General features: G+C 42.5%; 1 protein-coding gene across 1 annotated transcript in view; it reads left to right on the forward strand.

Moving 5' to 3' along the window:
• Positions 1-19,750, forward strand: part of baz2ba (bromodomain adjacent to zinc finger domain, 2Ba) — a 68,100-nt gene that overhangs the window by 20,557 nt on the left and 27,793 nt on the right. The window contains 5 exon segments of the mRNA XM_051937464.1: positions 14,222-14,404; positions 18,209-18,400; positions 18,588-18,749; positions 19,203-19,399; positions 19,501-19,713. Of these exon segments, the coding sequence (XP_051793424.1) occupies positions 14,224-14,404; positions 18,209-18,400; positions 18,588-18,749; positions 19,203-19,399; positions 19,501-19,713 (945 nt within the window). The 5' untranslated portion in view covers positions 14,222-14,223.

Here is a 19,750-nt window from a genome sequence, read left to right on the forward strand (position 1 = left end):
AGGATGATGTTGTGTTGGTGTTTAAATTATGCTTTCAGAGGTCGCAGTCCCCTAAAATAGATTTTGTTTGAGCATATTATTGTGCAACACATCTACTTAAAGGGCAGGCTTTGTGAGCACGTTGATTCGTCTTAACTCGGTGGTGCTATATTTAAATGAAGAAATCATGAAATTCACCTAGTCAGCAGCGGAAAACAGAGCTTCCTCTCCAAACCACCCACACCGCTTTCAGCCTTGTTGTGACTTGTTTGTCTGCCGTTGGAGGATTTTGGCTTCTTCCAGAACAATTGCACTTAAACACCCTCAGCTCCAGAGGATGGGAGCTGGTTGCACAGCAGTAAAACAGCGCTAAAGAACACAAAGAATATGAATAGAGGCTGTACGATAGAAACTGGAAAACAACCCTCTCTCACCCTGATGCAGCCTCTCTCTGTATGCATGTCAGGTGCATGTATGCTATTGTTGCTTTCATCACTGGTGTGTGTTGTCATGTGCAGCTGTTTGCTCTCCAGTTAGTGTGCTGTGCAGTGAGTTAGTGGAGTTACAGCAGTGTGGAGTTTCTCTTCACTGCGAGCTTCTCTCTGATTTATTCTTAACATCTGTCTTTGGCAGGTGTGTGGAACCACAAGGTCCTCTCTCTGAGCCTGTGATGTAGCTATCATTGCGGGCAATGTGTGTCTGTGTATGTGCGTGCATTTGTGCAAAACAACACAGAGGACCGTCCTCCACCCCCTCCTTGGGATGAGTCATATTTGAGCCCTGTGTAATCCTAGCCCGTGTTTCATGTGTGTGAACAGACAGACCCTGAGCAGTGGTCTTGGTCCTGACTCCCTCTGGGGCAGTGAGTGGGTGAGACACAGCTATCAACAACAGGCCCATGCAGCTTTGGTTTCAGCCTCACCACACAAGGAATCCACTCGTCATGACATAGGCACAGAGATTCACAAACCAAACACAAGCAGACATTCATGTAGAGCCAAAGCTATCATTTTTTCTTCTCTTTAGCCCCTCCTTAAATATTATCAGATAACAAAAACGGGGGCTGATGGCAGGCTTTGTGATTGGCTCAACTATTAGGAAGTGCTAGAATCCGAAGGATGGGCCTGTGGATATAGTTTCACATGAAAAGATAGCGTGACACTGCGGTGACGCTCAGTCTAACCCAGGTAACTGTGAGTTTCGGTGTGTGTGTGTGTGTTTAACGGCCATGTGTGTATCCACCTGTGGGAGTGTGATTGCAGTGCAATAATGTCAAAGCCGCGCTTGACAGAGTCAACAATGGAGACTCAAATATTTTGACTTTTTATAGAAAATCACGCAGGGGAAGTGTGGTGACACAAGAAATCGGGCCATGCCACAGGAAAAAAGAAGCTCTATTTTGTGGATATTCTGCACAGCATTTCAAAGCACCCCATTGCTGGTGTGACAAACTCTTTTAAAGGCACAGCTGGACTTTTAAAAGGGTCTTCTACATTTGCCCCCAGGGGGGAGAAAAAGTGTCCTGGATAGAGCAACAGAAAGGTGATACTGGAAAATGGTAGAGTGAAGCTGTTTCCCATTATGATACTACTTTATTACCTTTTTATTCTGTATGCAGGGGATAAAATGTCATATTTTATCACAATTTGAACTGCGGTAAAAGAAAACTTTTTATCATTCCTCTAAAGTGTTCAACTAGAATTATTAGAATTTTTTTTCTTAGATGTGAAAAAACAAACAACAGATGTAATATTCTGTATGTGTTGCTGATTCTTAACGTGTTGCCCTGATTTTGTCATTCGACAATGATGAAAAGGTGGGCAAGGCCACAGAAACAAGGACACAAGGATTGGACAATGACATTTCCACTTTGGTAACATCATTCATTGAATCCTTTGAGAGCAGCCTTTTTGTTCTTTGAATCAGATGTCACAATAACAGAGCAGAAAGAAAGAAAGAAAGAACAAACCATGTCAAAGTAACATTATGCATGCCTCAAGGCAATCTGTGGTCAGCACAGTGTTGTACAGTTCTGGTCTTAATCTCAGCTCACTGAATGGTGGATTTCCTTGACTTGTCTCATTTAAGGCGAGTCAGAGGCTATTCAGAAACACAGCAGTCCTTTAGTGCTGTTTTATGGCACTTTTTCTGATTCATGTTTTACGGTTAACTGACAAAGATAACTAAAATAAAATTACAGTGTAACAGTGTTTTCATTTTGGTGTGGTTGAAATATGTAATCATGTTTATCCTTTTAATTTTGCCACTTTCCCCTCTGTGTGTGTGTCAAAAAATAAACAGTCCAACACACATCCATATCCTCCTTTCATACACCTAGATTTAAACAAATAGTTTACCGGTGAACGGGTCAATGGAAGTAAAAGTTAAACTGATTACTAGTGTCTCTTTATTATTCCTGATGCATGGTGAATAGGCATTTTGCTTTTAATTTATTAGCTTAGCATTCAGAAACAAGTAAAAATAGCTTTGTGCTCGTTACATGAGTGCCAGCTGTGAGCATTTTGGCAAGTTACATAACATTGCCACAGTTTTTTTTCTGCTGTCATATAGACAGAAAACACAAATCTTTCAGCAACAGATTTTAGCTTATGGGAAAGTATACAGCTTTTGGGGAGCCCTGGAGCATCTGTGGTCTTCAGATGCATACCGTGTTTGCAGAACTTGTCTGATTTCATTTTAAATGGGAACTTTTGTTGCATGTCAGCCCACCCCCCTCCACAACAAGTTGTTAGTTTTGTAGTCTTGTAAATCCAGACAAAGCTGCTTTTATCCTGTGTTTATAGACCACTTTCATTATTGGGGGCAGCAAACATCATTACAAGACTTCTTGTCAATACAGTCAGTAAGCATCTCAGTGTTTAGCAAGGAAATTATGAGTCTAATTGAGAAATCTTTTGGATACAAACCAAAGCCAAAGGCTTACAAGTTGCTAGTTGCCTGTTATAAAATGGTACTGGGACCCATGCAGGTTTAGATCTTTTATTAATGAGCTAGTTAATAATGAAATGACACAGTGACTCCTGGCTGCTGATCTTTGTTTAAATGTATTTTACATCACTGTTTATGTTATTATCATAACTTTGACTTTATTTCATTTCTCAAATGATGAGTGGTTGCTAAATCATGAGCCTTGAGTATAATGTGGTTGTTATGTTGTCGTTTTTTGTCGTCATAGTTAACACATCTGTAACAGCATTCTCTGTAACGTGTGTCAGTACCACATTTTATTCCACCGCTACACCATGTTTTATAGTAAGTGTATTCAAGTGTGAAAATTACATGCATCTGATGAAATATTCACATCCTTACCTTATAAATGTCATATGCAGTGTGTTAATATTCTAACCAATTTCTGTAGTATCTCATCCACAACTTCTTCAGTGCTTTTTTCTACACTGCAGTAATTGTAACCCATCACTAACAGAGAATGAAAATAACTTATCATTTAGTTCTTGCTTGCAAAAGGGATCTTGACCGTCTGAATAAATAAAGGGTATATTAATTCACACAGAAAAACGGTTGCTGTAGATGTCAGTATCACCTTAACACATCACAAAGGTTACCTGTTCAGAAATATAAAAGTAACACATTTTTCTATAAATGCCTTAACTGCATGCTGCCTCACTGGTATGTTAAATTCAAGCTTTTTTTCAGGGCTGTAGGCCTTAACTCCACTGTCAAAATAACTAATCACATAGCACCATTTGTATGTCTAAAGCTACCTTAGTCAATGGGGAAACTCTGACTTTTCTGAAACCTTACAGTGGCTGGTCCAATGAATCAGGACTTCTTAAAGGGACATGCAGAACCAGTCAGCTCAATGTATGCAATGGTTTGTTCAAGAATAAACAAGGATTGCTGTTGTAGATCACATGAGCTCCTAGTTGGCAAGTGACTGTACTGGCAAGTCATAAAAAAGTGATGAGATTGTTGAAGATTTGCTCTCGATGCTGTCTTCATCCCTTCCTTTCTATCTGGAGCGTTATAGAGTGGGAGTGAATGCCAGGCTTTATTTGTCGGGAATTATTTGCTCAGTTCATCAGTAAAGGTTGGACTAACTGTCACAGTTAGTTTACAGAAACTAAGCTGTGATATTTCATTATAAAACCTACGCAAATACAGCATTCTCTCCTCTCTGTGCTTTGGCTGAATTTTGTGATTCTTGTGTAATATGGATGTAAATTAGTTCCTGATATTGGAGCTTATGTGTGTGTGTTTATGTTTGCATGTGCGACTGTGTGTGTGTGTGTGTGTGTGTATGTGTGCGTGTGCGTGGGCATATGCGTACATGTGTGCAGTTTTTGTAACAGTACAAAGATGTCCCAAGGGTTTTTTCCCCTTTTCTCATTACAAATGCTAATGTCACATTAATGAAATCGGCTTAGTTTAAGGTTTATAGCGTAGCCTACACTGAGAGATTTGGCCTTGACACTTCCCACATCTTTCAAGTTGAATCACATTTTTTTCCTGTGGGCATACTATTCTGAGCTACTCTAAAATGTGCTGGCCCTGAGTGAAACTTTGGAGGTAAAGTTTAGAGCACGGTTGCCAAGCTTTGTCATCGTTGTAAATCGTCGGGCCACAGGCTGCCGGCTACCGAGCTTCTGAAGACGACTGTTAGCTTAGCTTCAGCGGTAATGGCTCCAATAAGGGTCTGGCTAATGTAAACATTGTGTTAATGTGCTAGCAGCAGTTTGTAGAGTCACTAGCTGTTAATCATTGCTCAACAGAGAGCTTGTCAGGCACAACAACATGCCAGAGAGTTAATCATAGTTATAGATCTCTGGTCTCATGCGGAGGACATTTTTAACAGCTGGTTTTCTAATCATTTGGCCTTTCCAGTGAGCACGTACAGTAATATCAGCAGCCAGGTTTCAAAGGGTCAAATAAAGAAGTGAGAAAACAACTGCTTTACCATCTCAACTAAAGGTGTTGGAGCACTTACCAGATTGCTGATGCATTATGTCAAATTAATGCCATGTTGTTATACTCTGAAGCATGTTTTCAGAAGAAACACTTTCATGTCCACTTGACTTGTGTTTTTCTCTGATATTTCTGCCGTTTATACCTTTCAGCCATCACTCTTACTCTTTTCTCTCACTCGAGCAGTGATAGGTAGCATTTTCTAACCTTTCATTGGTGTTTTACTTCTTGCCTTAGTTTGACTTTTTTTTAAAACACAAAAGCCTAAAGACAGAGTAAGAAGACAGAGGATTGTTCTTTGTAATTAAAAGCCAATTTTGCAAAATTGATTAGATTATGCTAATCGAGGGAGATAATATCTTAAAAGCAGTGTGAGGAAAGGAGATAGAGGGAGTGTGAAGAGTGGAAAAGGAGTGACAGTCCAGCCGCCATTACAAGCTGCTGATTTCTGCAGAGTGCTTCATAAAATGTCAGAGCGCTTCTCCCTGAGCAAGACACTGAAAAATGGCAGCGCTGTGATGTGCTGGCACCTCACCTGCTGCACTGTGTGTGTGTGTGTGTGTGTGTGTGTGTGTGTGTGTGAGTGTGTGTGTGTGTATGTCTGTGTGATAGAGAGAGAGAGAGAGAGAGAGAGAGAGAGCGGGCGAGCGAGAGAGAGAGAGAATATGACTGTGTGTTCATCTGTGCAAGTGTGTGCTTGCCTGTGTGTGTACATGGCCGTATGTGTGTTTTTACATCTGTGCGTGTGTGCATGTGTTTGTGTGTGTCCACGCTGGCCTCCCTCCCATGTTGCAGTGAAGCAGAACAGAGTGGCTGACTGCCTGCTGCTTTGCCTCCCTCTCTGTCAATACAACACCATTCTCTTCCAGCCAGTCATTTTCACATGTTTAACATTAAGTAAAGCACCCGTTTGAACAGAAGAATACAAGTGATTGACATATTGGGTTTAATGCCGGTGGATTTTCCCTCATCAGGGCTTATGTTGCTGGATTGTTGTTCCTGAAACCACTCGATAGCTTTTAAGACCTTCACCTGATTTCAGTATCGGAACACACACGTGCAACGCTACAGATTGTGTGCCACTGTAAACACCTGTAAACATGTTTTCTGTTTGACTTCCTCATGCTAAGTGTATGTTTAACTTCATGTTGCCATTTAGCTTTTTTCCTTGTTTGTGCTGCACAGAAAGCCGGGGCCCCTTTTAATGAAGCCTTAATGTGCAGGTGTTATTAATGTTGAGTTCGACAAAAGCATGAAATAATAGAAAGTGTGAAAAGCAGAGTGAGGGGGGTTGCAGAGGAGATAAGCCAGAGATGTGAGCAGCCTTTTCATTTAGCAGTGTTAATAGCTAAGTGAGCTGCGGACTGTATAGCAAGTGCAGGAACCAGGGAAACTGTTATGTTTGGCCGACTGACCAACTGTCATTTTCATCATAAATTAATGTATTTTCCTGAGGAGTTAGTCAATGATTTGATCTAAAACAAAATGTTAGAAAACTGTGTAAAAAAGTGATGACATGTTGGTCAGATGAAACAATTTAAAACTAAAAGATGAAGAGATCATATAAGAAGCAGCAAACAAACTTAGTTAAGGCATAAAGAGAATACTGGAACTGTTTTCTTGTCTTTTATAGGATTAAATCACCTATTCAAGAACTAATTATATCTTTCAGAAAGGAGGAGCTTTTTTAATTTGTCATTTTTGTCATTTGTCCTACATGCTATATGTGTATACAAGCATCATGAGACAGAGTTTTGTTGTTCCACAGTATTGTTTAAGGTGCCCATAATTGTGAATTCATATTGAATTATTTCCCTCTTATTGTCGAGGCTGAAACTGTTGCATGGACATCTCTGTTTAGGGTAGCTGATAAATATGGAAGGAATGTGGCTACTTAAGCTTTGTGTGTCTGAGGGAAGCACTAAAGATTAGCGTTTGTGGCTGTGAATGTGCTGCCTCTTCTGTTCTGTCAAACAACACATGATGTGCTCCATGACTGGCATCAAACCAGACTTGTAACTGGTAGTCGTGGATAAACTATTTCTGCCATCACACCACTTATCTCAATTCTGTCACATTTGCACAGTGATATCAGTTATCGCCTGAAAGTAAACTTTCAGTTGAACGGAACAGAAAAATGGTTTCTTCCCATGGAAATGGACAGAAGGGGCTCCAACAATCGCTCAAGCAAGACTTGCCGCTCTCTGGCTATTCCATTGTTCTGTCACTGTCAGTTTGTTTTGCTATTTGACACGCATGTCATTTGCATTATGCATATCTGGAGTATTGCAGCCCCCCACCCTCTCTCTCTCTCTCTCTCCCTCTCTGCATCTTTCCTTGATATCCCTGATAACTGATGTTATTTCCTGTTTTTCAGTTTCACTTTTTTTCTGTATTTCCTGCATTTATTTAAATATGTGCAGTGCGCAGAATGAAGGATATCTTATTCATTTCTTCACAGGAAATCACACTCAGCACCGATAAACTGTGGTTTATATGATAAATTCTGTGTCGTTTTGTAGCTATATACCTGATATGAGCTCAAAATCACACACTGTAAATAAGATGGCGTATCATTTAAAATATTTATTCTTGTAACAAAGAACTGCAATGCTTGGTTTTCAATTCATTCAATGCATGTAATCAAGACGTGCCATCGTTCCAAAAAAAGATGAGCATCAGGGCTTGCAGTGACGCAAATTTCTAGCCACATAAATCACTGAAGCGTAGCGTTATCAGCATTAATGTAGCGAACCTTGTAGATTGTGCACAAAAAATTGCAACTGTTTTTTTTACACAAGACAAAAATCCTGCTACTGAGATAGAAAGAGGAAAAAGATGTGTCCAAATCATTGTTGCCAAATGTTTACAGCTCAGCATCAGTTTGTTGCAGCTTCTCTGTTCTGCATCTGCCTCATTGTAAATGTTTTTTTATGAAGACTCTAAATAAAAAGGTACGACATAATAAAGTTAGTGTGGCAGCAATTACAGTATTTTAGTGCTGCTTACCTGGGCAATGTCGTAGGAGTAATGAGACATAATTATAATTACATTTTGATATGATTCAGTTGTGGAAAAAAGTGCAAATGTCTGCAAAAGTCTTTCTAAATACTGGAGAATTTTAGCTACTGTATTTAATATGTAATAATGTATTTTGTAAAGTGAGTCATTCAGCTGGTATCTAAGCTCAGTGTTTAAGGCCTCAAGGTACATTTTTTTTTGCAAATCATCACTTTGGCTCTTTGCACTGACTTCCATACAATGATGCTCTGTTGTGAAAATAGGACTGTAAAATATTGTAATCTAAATGCTAATTAACCTTAAAAGGCATTGGCTTACCACTCACCTTGCCTCCCATGCATCTGGCAAGTGTCTGTGTGTGTACATGTGCATTGCGTGAATGTATGTGTTATTCTCTGAAGCACGAGATTGTGTTATTCTCTGCTTCCAAACTGCTCCAAAGTCATTATGGATTCTTGTAGACACATGCAGCCAGTGGCGAGCAGATCTGGTTCAGTTTGCAGAAAACCCGTAATGAGCAGTGAGACTGGCAGATGAGTGTGAGTGGCTAGCAGAGGGAGAAGGGCAGATTCATCAGGGATGATTGCCTGATGCACACTTCTGGTTTTTTGATGTGAAGACCCTGCTAGGTTACCATGGGGAGAATAATTAGCTTTGGCTGGATGCAGATGCGAATGAGCGTAAGAGATGGGAATTTTCTTATTGAGCTTACTTTATAATACTTAGAATGGCGCATATGGGTGTGCTTGTGTGCACACTGATACACATACACGGAGATTTTCTTTCTCAAATACATGCACACAGACACACACTCACTACCGGCTCATTCTCTTCTATTTATGGCCAGGAAATGGGAGTAGTGCTATGTCTGGTTGAGCTGAGTAACACTATTCTGTCACACATAGGTTTGACATCAAACACAAGTGACAAGCCTATCCTATTCCTCTCTACCGAGTCATCACCATGTCCCAAAATCACATTATTGTCACTGGGAACCCAGCAGAGACGGATGGTGAGTAGGGGTGTTGATTCCAGCCTTTGGCATCTACAGTATGCTTGAAAAGGCAAATAAAGCCATTTGGCAAGAGCTGATTTCTTGTCATTTCAAAAATATACAGAATGCGTGTGGCACGCCATTTGGTTTTATATTTTATCTAAAGCCTCTTACAGCTACATGGATATGCGTGTGTGTATGGGTTACAACAAGGCCCACTGAATACTGAGACTGGAAACTCCTCCGTGCTAACACTCTACCATTTGTTGCACACAGGACCATATCATTACCTTTTTACCCTGGCAGGCAGTAAGCAGCTCTAGCGTGGTAAGCTCCAGTGTTACATGGAGGCAGGCAGGCAGGCAGGCAGGCAGTGGTGTGGCTGTAATAAGACCTGTGGCCAGCACCACTGCCAAGGCTAGCGGAGGCAGGGTGAGAGATGGTGCCCATCCCCTACATGCCCTGCTCTGCCATCTGTCACTGGGCAGGAGCAGTGCCGAGGGAGGGGTCTGAGTCACTCTAGTTGTTGTCACCTAGATGGGCCACACTGGGGCATGCTGTCTCTTTGTACTTCTTTGTGGCGTTGGCACAATCCACTGTGAGTTCTTGACGCAATTATGCAGTTTTGCAAATGTCCTGCTTAGGATTTTTATTCAGTTATTCGATATGCTGTAGATTTTTTTGCACTTCATGAATTAAAAATGTTTAAAGTGTCATGCAGTGTCTCAGTGGTATAACACCCCAAACAGAGCGGAGCTACACCGATTAGCTGATTAATAGTCATGTGGCCGGTGGTGTAGCACGATATCACGCCAGACATACTGTCTCTTTAAATGTTCTCTGAGTTGATGTTTGACACTGGACAAAGGTTGTCACTTTTTTTGCCAAGACGACTGGTTATGTCATTTCCTGGCTGACGGTGTGCGTGCAGGGAGGAGGAGGGTGAAGGGAGGAAAAAAAGGGGTCAAGCAAGCTTGTGCGTGCGCTCTGCTATAAGCAAGATGAGCTTGCTTGGTTAGTGTTCTTTGCCAACAAGCATGCAAAGTACAAACATCCGAATCCATATGCACATGTCGTGCCTAGAAAAACACACACCCACACGAACATATACAAACACAAAGTGGGATGGGAAGTTCAAAATGGTGCATCTGAGCAACCGCTATTCAAGGTCAGAAATAAAAGATGTTCTAGCTGATTAAGAGTCGGTGTTAATGATCTCACTTCCAAAAACACATGCTACAGAAAGTACCTCTGTGTGTGTGTGTGTTTGTGTGCTGTGCCTGTGATAAGTGATTCATGAGAGCTGACTGACAGTTTGTCACCTGGTAACCAGACCGTCTGGATATTTGACAAGTATTATCAATTTTCAGAAAGAACTTCATTATTTATGGGAAATGGCAACATAAAAACTCAATATGTTTTTGGGGGCAAAACAGAAGAAACCATGTTAAAAAAAAAGAGAAAAAAACTCAATGACTCCCATATGCTGATGATGATTAGTCATTCCAGTCCTTTTTTTGTTACAAGCAGCCATCATCGTGACACACTTGCTATGTCGACATTTGTCTTGTTAGCTGCTTGGAGCAGGACACGGCTAAATAGAGGTCTGTGCTTGACACAGTTGTGGATCACAATAAAAGGCAGGGAGTAGGAGATCCAGAGGAGAGAGTGAATGTTGCAGAAGCAGCGATGATACAGTCTTTGTCGTCTGCGGTAAGGAGAAAAAAAGAAAGAGAGCTGGGAGCCACCGTGTGTCTTTGAATGGGGTCAGGGCATCATGGGGAATAATGCATTTCCCTTCTCTTGCGCCAGGCGCTCCTTCCATTACGGCTGGAGAAGAGACATTGTGTCCACACTCTGATTACCACTGATCCATGCTGATGACTCTGTTGGCGGATTATCTCAGTTAGTATCAGCCATCTGTTACTGTGTGTACGTGTGTGTGCGGTTTTTGTGTCTGTGTGTGTGTGTGAAGGGGCGAGGAGAAAAGGGGCAGGAGTGAGACACATAGGAGGTTGAATAGTTTGAGGCAGGGACACACACGCACATAAGCACACAAACACTTTTATATAGGCACATGTGTTGGGAGCCTTTTGCAAAACCGCTGCACGCATAACCCAGCGCCGTTACACGCACGCAACACGGACGTACAACACCGCAAAACAAACGTGTGATGTAAGGCCACGTACCAAGCAGCACAGGCCATTACACCAGCACCAAATGCACACGCACTATATCTCCTATATACTATTCTGCCCTCCTTTCAGATCATACTGACATGTGAAGGCTCCTATATGAAGGCCACATGCAATCATAAAACCACAGAGCTGTTTATAGCTACACTATCTCCTGAAGGGCCGTTGCATCTAGCCACTATTAGCTGCATGCGTTGACAGCTGGGTGCTGTGTTGTATTTGTGGACGTGACTGTGAATCCGGCGCAGGAGCACATCTTATAAATCATAGTTCGTCCATTAGCATAAATTCTCCCTCTCCTTGCATCTGCGAGACCTGCTGTTTCTGGTTGCGGCGTTCTGCGTTGATTGGTTGGTGTTGTTCAAGTCAAATTGATTTAGCCGTTCACGGAGATTATAACGCTTGCCTTATACCGCCACTGTGGTGTGCCGTTAATTACCTATAAAATCAAGCTAATTCTGATGCTAAATCCATTTTAATTTCTCATAATTAAGTCAGGATTGGATCCTTAAATACCTTGGCGCTCCATTATTGTTGCAATCATTGTTGTGGCTGTGCATTTGGTGGTACATTGCTGAGCTCAATCTTATTATTGTTATTAGATTTAATTGCACTAAGTGATCAGTTTGTAGTTGTCGGAGGAAGATGGACTTGCCTCGCAGTCGTTTTTTTTTTTTCTCCCCCCGCTGTCCTTTCTCTCTCTGTCTCTCATCCCAGAAAGAGGCCCTTTGAGAGATTGTGAGAGATGAGAGAAGATGAGGGGGAGGGTAGCTCTGCTTTACACCTCTGCAAAGGAGGGATTGCTTTTTTGTTGTTTGTTAGGGGGGAAATCAATTCTGTTCACATCATCACGTTTTGACAAGGCGAGGCATTAAGTGCAGATATTGAGAAACGACAGGAATGGTTTACAGCCTGTCCTTCATCTTCCTCACTCCTTTCCTTTCTTCTGCCTTTTTTCCCTCAACAACAAAATCAGAGTATATTGTCTTGCTTATCCATTTTTCTTCTCAATCTCTCTCTCTCTCTCTCTCTCTCCATTCATCCCTCGTTCTCTCGCTCTTTCTGTGTTTTTTCCTTCCCCCTGAAAAGGTAGGGAATGATCCGCTTCACTTACCAGCTGACACCACATAAGCTTGCTCGTCCTCTGAGACACAAGCCTTTTGTTTTCATGTGCATTATGATAATTATGAAGGGCCACAGCTCCTCTCCATTTTCATCACACTTCTAATAATACTTACTTTTTTTTTGTCAGCAGCCACCACGAAGAAAAAAAAAATCACCTTTTTTTTCTAAATATTGCGGAAGAATCCCTTTTTTTCTGTGTTTTTTTCCCCCACCGTAACCTGACATTTAAAAGGTGACAGCCAAAGTGAAGGAGCAGCGAGTGTGACGGCCATTCGAGCAACAGAGTGTGGCGGAGAGAAAGCAGTTTTTTGGTTGAAATTACGATAAAACTGCTCATCTTCACTCGACCAGAAATGTATTCTTGTAACTAATATGTAACATTCATTTACCCGCCGTTAAGGTTCATAATTTGGCTCTTTTGCCCACATCCCATCACCTTGCATGAGAGGCCACTGGAAAGACCTTTGACCTTGCTCATAATTACACAACCACCATCTTTTCACTGCAGCAATGGCAGTCATGGCTGCCCAAGTCCGATGGCACACCAGCCTCCTCCCCGTGGACTGCAGCAGGTTTTCTTGTCATCCGCGCCTCTCGCTCTCCCTCTCTCCCTCTCTCCCTCTCTCCCTCTCTCTTGTCAGTGTTGCTCCTGGCGAAAGGCTGATACTTGATATTCAGAGGATAGCAGCTTTTGTCTCAGAGATTTAATCAGTGGCTCTGCTCCCACTGCAGAGGAGAGAGGGAGGGAGGGTGGCGGAGGGGTGGCAGGAGAGAGAGAGGGAGAGAGAAGGAAAGAGAGATGGAGGCAGAGACTGTTTATGTGTAATGACACAATAACAAAGCCTGCCTGTAAAACACAATCTGCAAACTGTGCGTTTGAAGGGGATTTTCAGTCCTGGATTAGTGTCAGGCAGAGGGATATGGAAAAGGAGAAGAGAGAAAAAGAGTCAGGTTGATGTGATAGACAGGGGAGGTGATTTTGTGTGTGTGTCTGTCTGCAGTGGGGGTTGAAATGTGTGTGTGTGTGCGCCCATGTGTGTGTGTGTGTGAATTCATGTGTTTTGAAACTGTTTTGTATTTATTTGGCTCCACAAGTCAGCGGCTGTGTGGGCATAGCCACATTGTGTTCTCAGTTGTAAGCAAAAGGGGATTAAAGCTGAATAATGTAAGTAAAATATTTGGCTGCAGAATGGCCAAATGTTTCTTGTGAGGGTTTATGTTGTTGGTTGCTTGATAATGGCTGGCATGGTGACTCCGTGAGGCTGATAATGGAGCGCTACGGTGTTGGTTAATGCACCTATCATCTAAAAGCCTGTCCATTTTAGTTCTACTTGCAACTGAAAGGACTCAGAGAGCAGTTCTGTCTTTAAAGGCCTCAAAGAGCTCTTTTAATTTAAATGACATTCTTTTTCAACAGGGAGGTGTAAAGGGATCCCGGTTTTGAAACACAGATGTGCACGTGTTTGTCTCGGGGACAGAGAACGACAAAGGAAGAAAGTGACAAATGTGTTATTTGTCTATTTTGTGTTTGAGTTTTTCCGCTAACCTCTGTCATTCCAAACGTCCCACTTCAACCCCAGCAGAGTGAGTTCTCTGTAAAAGCCTGTCCTGTTGAAGAACACGTTCTCAGCACTGGTATTTTCTGGCATCAAAATGTAAAACCTGCTTTGTTGTCCGTTATCAGAGTCCTTAAACATGTCATCCTCCTTCCTACCCCATATTGAATCAATAGAGGCTGGGAGCCAGTGAGCATGGCTAAATAGAAATATTGTTCAGGGGAAGTGAGATGTGAAAGGAAAAGTGTCAGGAGGTGTGTGTGTCTGTGTGCATGTGTGTGCTTGAACATGTTGTGTAGGTGTGACAGTATGCATTTGTGTGTGCGTGTTTAAGCGCGTGTGTTTGCGAGTGTACGGGTGGGTGTGTTTTGCTATTGTAACCCTGCTGATTGGATTGTGTTTGACAGATATGGAGTCTGGAGAGCGGCTGGCCTCCCCTGCGCCCACCCTGTCTGCTGCTCGCACCTCCTCCCCTGCGGCCTCTTCCTCGTCCTCCTCCTCTTCTTCCTCTTCGTCATCGCCTGCTCCCCACTCTAAGAGCAGCCTGGCCCCGAGCCCCTCAGCACTGGGATCCACCCTCAGCACCTCTGGTAAGAAACACTTTTTTCCTCTCCCGTGTCAATCTCCTGTCTCTCAAAACCCATGCGCACAGAAGAAAAATACCAACACACAATTCGAGCAGTTTTCAAGTAACCACACACACAAAAAAAAGATGCCAAATGTGGTCACCTTCATGTCTCGATAGCATTCACAATCCTCCTCATTTCTTTACCATGAAAAATGAGTTTCCTCCAGTATTAATTATACAGTTATTTTGCAGCCGGTGTGAATACACCTCTCTCCCAGCTACAAGGATTTTTTTTCCTGACAGCTTGGGTTGCAATTGAAAAGCTGCTGCATTAATGAATCCCAAACAATTAGGGGGCTCTTTTGTGTGAGAAACACACACATGCTTCGCCATGTCTCCTGACAACCTTCAGCTCTCTGGCTCCAGCTGCCTCAGAGTCAGGCTCAGCACGCCACTGTGCATGCATGTGTGTGTGTGTGTGTGTGTGTGTGTGTGAGAGAGAGAGAGAGAAAGAGAGAGGGAGAGACAGAAAGACAGAGAGCCTCTGCCTGCATGATTTAACATTTGTTAGCCACTCAGGGTCTAGTCAGCGCTGTCCAGCATCCAGCTTCCTTTCTATGTATTGGTCAAAGCCATTAGGCAGAGAGCAGTGTGTATATTTGGTGTGAGTGTGTGTGTGTGCACGTGTTTGTATCTTTGTGTTTTTTAGATATCCCCTGTGTGAGAGAGTGAATCATTTGCTCATACTTTCTTCCTCCTCATCTCTTAATGTCTTGCTGTTTTTTTCATAGGCCCGTGATACACACACACACACACACACACACACACACACACACACACACACACACACACACACACACATCTGCACACATAAACCAGCACCGCACTGAGTAGGGAATAGGATATCCAGCTTTCTCCCTGATTGTTGTGTTTTCTCTCTGTTACGAGAAGAGGAGGAAGGAGAGAGCAAAATAAAGCCCCTTGTTTTGTCCTCCATATCCTCAGTGTTGCCCCAAAGAAGAAGCCATTAGGAGCATCTCCTTCTTATGCATTATACATCCCTCTTATCCCTCTGTGCCATTACGTGTGCTCAGATTTTCTAGATAAGCGATTTTGGACTGAGCGTCAAATGAAATGCTGAGATGCAGACTGTTAGCTCAGAACTTTTGCTGTGCTTTGTGGGAATCAAGCAAGCGAAATCCTTTTTCACTTCATACGACGTTCGCACTCTTTCAGTGCGTATGAACCGTAATTCAAAACATGTATAGTATTTACATACTTATGTAAAAGTGAAGCAAAACAGTTGAGACGTCTCTTTTACTTTCCCAGCACCAAGTATCATAATTAAAAGGAAAAACATTCTCATGCAGAACAACAACAATATTGTCAAGTGTGTTGTGTAAACAGGTAACATCAGTAATTACATATTGCAGAGATATAGTATCATCACAGACTGTGGAGGCATTGATTCAAGGTCCTTTGCCAATGTGCCAATAACACTTAAGAAAAAGAATCTGAAGAACATAAAAATGAGCACGGACTCTGTTTATGTGTGTTGTTTTTTTTTGTGTGTGTGTGGTGTGTGTGTGTGTGTGTGTGTGTGTGTGTGTGTGCATGTGTCATTGATGAGGATATCACTTGGAGAATAAAAGCTGATCGGCGCTTGTAGCACTCTCTCCTTCTGGGATCAACTCACGGATGCAATTAACTTAAATCTGTCTGTGGAAATTTGATTGACTGCAACAAACAACAAATTAATCCCCCTTCGGCAGCATCCAAACATGAAAAAAGCAGGCGGTGCAGTTTGTCAGAGTGGAGGAAGGATTGAAACAGAATGAGAAAGAGGGCGAGGGAGCGAGAGAGAGAAACAGACACAGAGTGAGGAAGAGCGAGTAGGTAATCCTAGGTATGTCTTTCCCGTGCTTCTTTCTCGCTTCAAATTTTTAGATTTAATTATTCGCCTTCTGGAAGCCTGCATTAATATTGAAAAGGCATTTGCAGATGTCACTTTGTGTTGCCTAGAAAGGAATGGGGGTGTGCGGGGGAGAGGTGGGCACCCCAGGCATAAGTGAATGCTGTGGCTGGCCTTTCTGGGGGTTGCATTGCCGTCGTTTATCTTCGTATCCACTAGCTGACGCTGGCAAGGCGGGCTCTACATATTCAGCATATTCTAATGACATTCAAAAGGCAGATTTTGCTGTCTTGTGGCAGAGAGGGGCCTTGAAACCAACACAAAGGGCTATACTCTCATATGTCACACTGCCAGCATGCCGGTGAGGCCACATAACCACAAGCAGTTTGTTTCAGCCTTAAAAATAGCGTGTGAGATGCATCTGCAGAGTCGTGTTCTTTTCTGTTCAATATCCATGTTTTGCTACAGAGCACACGTAACTGGCCCTGCTATTAGATCCTGCACTGCATTAGTTCAGAAAACACTATGCTCCAGTGTCACTCTGCTTTACATTTCTGTGGTGTGTGCATGTGTATAGTAGTTTGACATTTTCATCTGCACTGTGCACAACACTTTCCTTTTCTTCAGTCATCACTTTTTTTTGCATGTGTATTACCTGGCTTATGCAGAGGCATCAAGCGGGCTTGCTCTCCTTTTCTGGAATAGAAATTGAATTTGCATGAAATATGCTCACACCAAATTGCATCTGACTCTGGGAGGAGGTAATACGTGGCAGTCGCCCCTGCCAGAAATGATTGTGCTCAGGAAAACGCTAGACGATGATGATGTTGATGAAGTATTCTTCTGTGCTGAAATTGAATGCCAAAAGGATAGAAGGAGGTTAGCTTTTTACACCTTATACACACTCTTCTTTTTGTCACCAAGAATATCCAGGCTTTGTTACTGTGCAACGTATTCTCATTTTAAACTGAAGAAATATCAATACGGGAATAGTTCTGCGATGGAATTGGATTATGACAAAATGCTCTGTAATCTAAATGTGAATGTGCTACCGTATATACATAAAGCTGAGGCAATAGTTCGTCTGTCATGCTCAGAAACAGCACGGCTGCCATTTAAAATTAGGAGCAGTGTGCACTCTTGGAAAGATAAATCTGAAGTTAATGCTTACACAAATAGAAGACAGTCATTCTGTATTTCATTCTCCTATAGTTAGGTGGATAAGAAGCAACACCTTCAAAACCTGTTTCAATCTTGTTTTTACACCCTGCCGATTCTTACATCCAGAGCTCAGAGAGGTAATTTGAGAACAATGCTTTCAGTCTGCACAAATAAACATTTACAAAACTAACAGTGAAGCAATGAGTTGTGCTAAGGTGCAATAAACAACTGTCAAACCAGCTGTACACTAATGTCAAAGTGAGATGTTAAATATGTACAAATATTCAAATAAAGTCAGAAGTATATTTTTAGACACTGGAGTTCTAAGCTTAATTCACCTCCTGTATAGAATTTGTCTTTTAATCCTGTGATATAGGACTGCGTAGTCCCTATCTCAAATGGAAACGGCAACTTCAAACAAACAAAAAAGACAGAGTGTGATTTGAGTAAGGAAGTCAAACACAACAAATCAGCATCCTATTTACTTTTTAAAAGTCTAGTGTTTAATTTTTAATTGAATATTTGGCGGCTTTGCAAAAACTGACAAGACAAAAGTTCTTCCAACAGCAATTTTTACTGGATAATTTCTTTAAGGCAGCACAAGAGATTCACTGAAACTGAATATGTCTAAAGTTGTGAACACTTGTGCAGCTGTTGCTTTGTGTCAGCAGCCACTGTGCTGATGCACGCAACTATCTGTCAGGGATTGAATGTGAAAGCTTCTCATCGTGTTTTGGTTTGGATCTATCTCAGGCCGTCTGTTTGGAGCAGCAGGAGAGCAGCCCTTCATTGGCTCCACATTGTCAAGTGCCTTCCCTCTGGTCAACCACCCAGCCTTCGGAGCCCTCTACACTGCCGGAGCGGGCAGGCCTGAGTTTGGAGGTCTGGGCTCTCTGGGCATGTCAGCTGCTCTGGCTGCCCACCCCCAGCTAGGAGCCCTCTCTGGTAAGATGAAGATGGTTGAAGCGTGGACAAAAATTGGTTAAATGGGAATGACATTTTATCTTTAATTCTCTCCTCTCCTCTCCTCTCCTCTCCTCTCCTCTCCTCTCCTCTCCTCTCCTCTCCTCTCCTCTCCTCTCCTCTCCTCTCCTCTCCTCTCCTCTCCTCTCCTCTCCTCCTCCTCCAACAGAATGGTGGCGAGCTGCTGAAGCCCATGGACGGGGAGCTACTGCCTTTCTCCCCTCTTTCATCGGCTTCCCTCCATTCTTCGCCCCTCATATTCAGCCTAATCACAGCGCCAGTCCTGTTCAGATCAGGATGCCCGGCAAGAATAGCCATACCCCGCCTAAAGGTACAGCACTATCCTGAAGGCCCATTCATTCATCTGTCTCCCCTCTCCCACAAGCTCTGTATGTGCGTCTCCTTCTTCCGTAACTCAAATCCACTTTGTCCTATGATGAGATTTCTCCTTTTCAAGAAAGATTTAATGACTTTCACTCCTCACTTAGTGATTCTCTTAACCTCTCCCTCCCTTTTCCTCATGTTCTCTCTCGTAATCTCTGTTTCTTGCACTCTTTTAATTTCACAGTATCTTTTAATTTATCTTTTATTATGTAAACCGCTCATGTTGGGCTCGTGCCTTGCACAGCCGGCATGTTTGATGAGATACATGTATAAATCAATATTTTTATTAGCCTTATTCCATTCTCCAGTTAGCTGCAGATATTCCATTATTCATTGTTGCAAAGTTCTCAGAAAAGATGAATCTGATTATTATTACAGCAGATCTGTTCTGTGTGTCCAGGGGTGAATGGTGCAGTGAATGGCAGCGGGGTCTGTCCTCCTACCACACAATCAGGGAGCTTTTCTGCAAGTCCAGCTCCTGTTCAGGCATCAACCAAGCCAACCAAAAATTCAGACCCCTCTAACAGCCACCGTAGCAGCCCTCAGAACAATCCAGCAGAGTTGGTAGAGAAGACGATTCAGAAACCTAAAGAGAAGGTCAGTGTGAAGATGGACTTACTGACTTTGTGAACGTGTGAAATACACAAGTGGTGCATTATATCGTGTAGTGGATTCTTACAGCTTTTCTCTCAATTCAGAAGCCACGAAAGAAGCCAGCAGACACTTCTTTGGCGAGCAACAGTGAATCAGGCACATCGTCAGACAGTTCAAGTGACGGGTCCCTCAGCAGTGATCTGGAAGATCTAGCAGAGGATGATGAAGATGACGACGATGATGACGAGGATGATGAAGAAGAGGACAAACAGAGTGAATTATCAGACTCTGAGAAGAGGACAAAGAAGAAAACAAAGGTAAAGAAGCAAACTAGAAAATCCAGAGTGAAAGCAT

Source organism: Acanthochromis polyacanthus, chromosome 2 (assembly GCF_021347895.1).
Source record: "Acanthochromis polyacanthus isolate Apoly-LR-REF ecotype Palm Island chromosome 2, KAUST_Apoly_ChrSc, whole genome shotgun sequence".
NCBI lineage: Eukaryota > Metazoa > Chordata > Actinopteri > Pomacentridae > Acanthochromis > Acanthochromis polyacanthus.